The sequence below is a fragment of the Bufo bufo genome, chromosome 7, assembly GCF_905171765.1.
Source record: "Bufo bufo chromosome 7, aBufBuf1.1, whole genome shotgun sequence".
Classification (NCBI taxonomy): Eukaryota; Metazoa; Chordata; class Amphibia; order Anura; family Bufonidae; genus Bufo; species Bufo bufo.
The window spans coordinates 126,424,320-126,427,868 of NC_053395.1; the positions used below are offsets into that span (position 1 = coordinate 126,424,320).

General features: G+C 40.7%; 1 protein-coding gene across 2 annotated transcripts; it reads right to left on the reverse strand.

Annotated features, from left to right (window-relative positions):
- Window positions 1-425: 425 nt before the first annotated feature.
- Window positions 426-3,258, reverse strand: LOC121007665 (gamma-crystallin 1-like). 2 transcript variants are annotated; one of them, XM_040439764.1, is made up of 3 exons: window positions 3,250-3,258; window positions 1,335-1,577; window positions 426-701 (listed from the first exon to the last, which is right to left on the reverse strand). In XM_040439764.1, exons 1-3 carry the CDS (start codon window positions 3,256-3,258, stop codon window positions 426-428), a joined length of 528 nt encoding a protein of 175 aa, XP_040295698.1. The 2 variants fall into 2 exon arrangements, with proteins under 2 accessions (XP_040295698.1, XP_040295697.1); XM_040439763.1 differs by having other exon boundaries at window positions 1,326-1,577.
- Window positions 3,259-3,549: the final 291 nt, after the last annotated feature.

Sequence of the window (3,549 nt, forward strand, 5' to 3'; positions counted from 1 at the left end):
AGGGTTTGGAAGCTGAGATCTTAGATTGTGCAAAGTTTCAAGGCAATTGATTGAGGTTTAGGCACATTATGGTACATTAAGCTACAGTAAGCCATTTTTACATTAAATGTTTTAGGATGTCCCAGTAAACAGATCTGCCAGGATAATCTGATGTATTGCAGGGGGGAAGAAAAGCTCAGACATGAAAATCAGGTATTGGGGGCATAAGTATGGAAGGTGAGGGGTGTTAGGAGCACAGAAATAGAATTTAGATTTTCAGACCGGACAACCTCTTTATAGTTTTTCATTGTTATTACAATGGTAAGAGTTTTTAATAAGTGTATATATGTATATTTTTTAGTGTTACATAGTAAGCATACAATGGTTTTGCCTTGTGTAGTCACCTATTTATTAATACATTTTTGTATAAGCCAAAATACTGTATATTAATGCAGATATTGAACTCGTCTGAAAGAACCAATCCTAGGACTAAAAGCTCCCCAGTCGCTGTATCTCTTGTATTCTGCAGGTCTCAGGTAATACTGACGTCCCTTGTAGTTGGGCTCCTCATAGAACATCCAGTACCCATCAAGCACCTGGCAGGAGTAGATGTCATTGTAGTGGAATTGCTCATGGACATGAGGACAATCTTCAGTGAACTCCATCATCTGACCTTTGAAATCTTCTTTTTCATAGACTCTAAGCCTGAATGGTCCTCGATGCTGTGTTTTAGAAAAACATACAGTAAGTTTAAAATCAGTGACTCTCATGATGTAAAAAGGTGTGTTCCATAAAACAACACCTCTGTTTAATACATTTAGCTTGTTGACAAATTTCATTTATATAGTCTTTAAAAAAGTTTTTGCCGCTCCTCCATAAAAAAAAGGGGTTGTGCAAGAATAGAGGGGGGTCTGATTTTACATCTTCGCAGCCAATTGGCTGTGGCGGAGACTGGATTCCATTGTTTCATGTGACCTTTGGTCATGATATAGAAGGAGCAGATTTCTGCTGTTGCGACGTCAAACCAGATGTTTACAGCATGGGAACCCAGCTGAGCATCGCAGGCTTGGAGGAGAAAAAGTGAGGAGCCAGCACCAGTAAGCAGGTATGTAATCTTCCCTTTACCGGTCCAGCCAAGTTGGGGGTTGCCAAAACACACCTGTTCTTGCACAACCCCTTTAAAAACTTTGTGTTTTTTCAGGTCTATTTTTCACTAAATTTTGTATTAAGGTCTGAAAGTAAAAAGTATCACACATATTGAAATATAGAGGAAAGCATGAATAGCCAAAATAATGTTCACATCCCTGTGGGTCATACAATACAGATCCTATTATTGAAATGATAACTATATTTACCTGTGGAGTCAAACGGCAGGATCTGATGAAATCATTGTAACCCAGCCATTGGTGGAAATCGGGATATTCCCCTTTTCTAAGAAAATACTGATGTCCTCTGTAGTTGGGGTATTCATACAGGATCCAGTTTCCGTTTTCTACTCGGATAGAATTGCAATGGTTGAAATATGAAGACAGATCTGAGGACTCAGAGATGCACTCATAAGAGCGACCCTGAAAATTTTTGCCCTCGTAGAAGATAATCTGCAGAAATATTAATGAAAAAAACAACTTAAAAGTTCAGTGGATCTTAAATGTCACATACTAATTTTGGAACAATCTCAAATAATATAAATTGCACTGGTTTTTATATGCAGGCAGGGGCAGTGATATGTCATGCAGAGCTACTGCTTGTACCCACTCCACTGAACTAAATCCTGGCATAGCACATCCATGCAGGGTTTCCTGTACTGATGTGTTATGTAGAGCATTTAGCTAAGTGGACCATGCACAGGCAGTCGATCTGCCTAGCAGATCGCTGCTCCTGTCTGTCCCTGCTCCACCCAGCTAAATCCTGGTATAGCACACAGGTGAAATTCTATGCAGAGCATTTAGCTGAGCGGAGAGGGTACATCCACGAGCAGCAATGTGTTATTCATGAACTGCTGCATGTGCCCACTCTGCTCAACTAAATCCTGGTATAGCAGATCAGGGCTTTTAGCGATGTGCTAGGCAGTGCTCCTGCTTGTGCCTCTGCTCCTGCCTGTACTGAGCTTGCTGTAGCATCGATTCCTGTGGAATCTGTACACTGCATACCGTACATACAAAGCGCTATATGCACCATGAACTTTGGGTGCCTCTTTCTGCATCAAAACAATAAAATTGATAAATACATATTAAAAAATGAGTTATGGCATTTTGAAATAAATTTGTATAAAAGTTTGGATACTTCAGATACTCTTTTTTCATGCATTTTAAGAATAGATAAGTAAATAAAAAATTTCAACATGACAGAATACAGTGATATACATATGTCCACTGGCAGGATAACCCAAGCTTTGGTTCATATTAGAATATATAGAATAAGTGGCACACATTCACCATAGAGTAGCATGCTTTAAAATGTGGCCTGATTTAAATACCACTTACCTTAACCATCTTTGCTGTACCTGTGCTGTAGGGGCTATGCTCTGTGCAATGATAAGAGTGGAAGACCTTTTATACATGTGGTCCTGCTGATGTAGATGCATGCAGTGCAAATGACACTGACCTTTCTTTGTTTACTATGTAGCATGTATAGTTCTTTTTTTTTCTTTTGCTCAAGTGATCAATTCTATTCATTGCTTAAACCCTTCAATACAACTACAAGCATGTTTCTCCAGGTTTAAAATAGTGTAATGGTCTCTGGGTGTGTGAAAATGTACATCTTATGCACCAGTCTTATCCATATTCACTTTAGTTAAAGGCACCAAATGTATTAAAGGGCTTCTGTCACCCCATTAAACCGTTTTGGTTTTTTTTCTTTACTAATAATCCCTACACTGCGATCTCAGCATACAAAAGCTAATTAATGATTTTCGTTCAGTAGAATTTGCTAAAAAACGATTTTTATAATATGTAAATTACCTTGCTACCAGCAAGTAGGGCGGCTACTTGCTGGTAGCAGCCGCATCCTCCGATCGTAATGACGCCCCCTCCGCTTGTTGATTGACAGGGCCAAGGAACGGAATCGTTCTGTGCTGGCCCTGCCTGTTTTCATTCAATATCTGGCGCCTGCGCCGCGGCCGTACCTATCTTCAATCTGCGCAGGCGCACTGAGAGGCGGCCACTCACTCGGCCGCTCCATCCTCAATGCGCCTGCGCCGGGTGTAGATGTGACGTCATCGGCGCAGGCGCAGACAAACTGGGTGAGAGAAATATCTTGGCAAAAGACAACTTTTCCCATTTTTTTATACAAAGTTGGCATTTGACCGAGATATTTATCTCACCCAGCATGGGTATATGTAAAATGATACCCCAAAACACATTGCCCAACTTCTCCTGAGTACGGCAATACCAGATGTGTGACACTTTTTTGCAGACTAGGTGGGCAAAGGAGCCCACATTCCAAAGAGCACCTTTCGGATTTCACAGGGCATTTTTTACAGATTTTGATTTCAAACTACTTACCACACATTAGGGCCCCTAGAATGCCAGGGCAGTATAACTACCCCACAAGTGACCCCATTTTGGAAGG

Excerpts from the sequence above, each read along its gene's own strand:
- LOC121007665 (XM_040439763.1), bottom strand. Across the intron at positions 702-1,325 it reads TGACTCCACAGGTAAATATA|CATCGAGGACCATTCAGGCT; the intron begins GTTATCATTTCA and ends TCTAAAACACAG.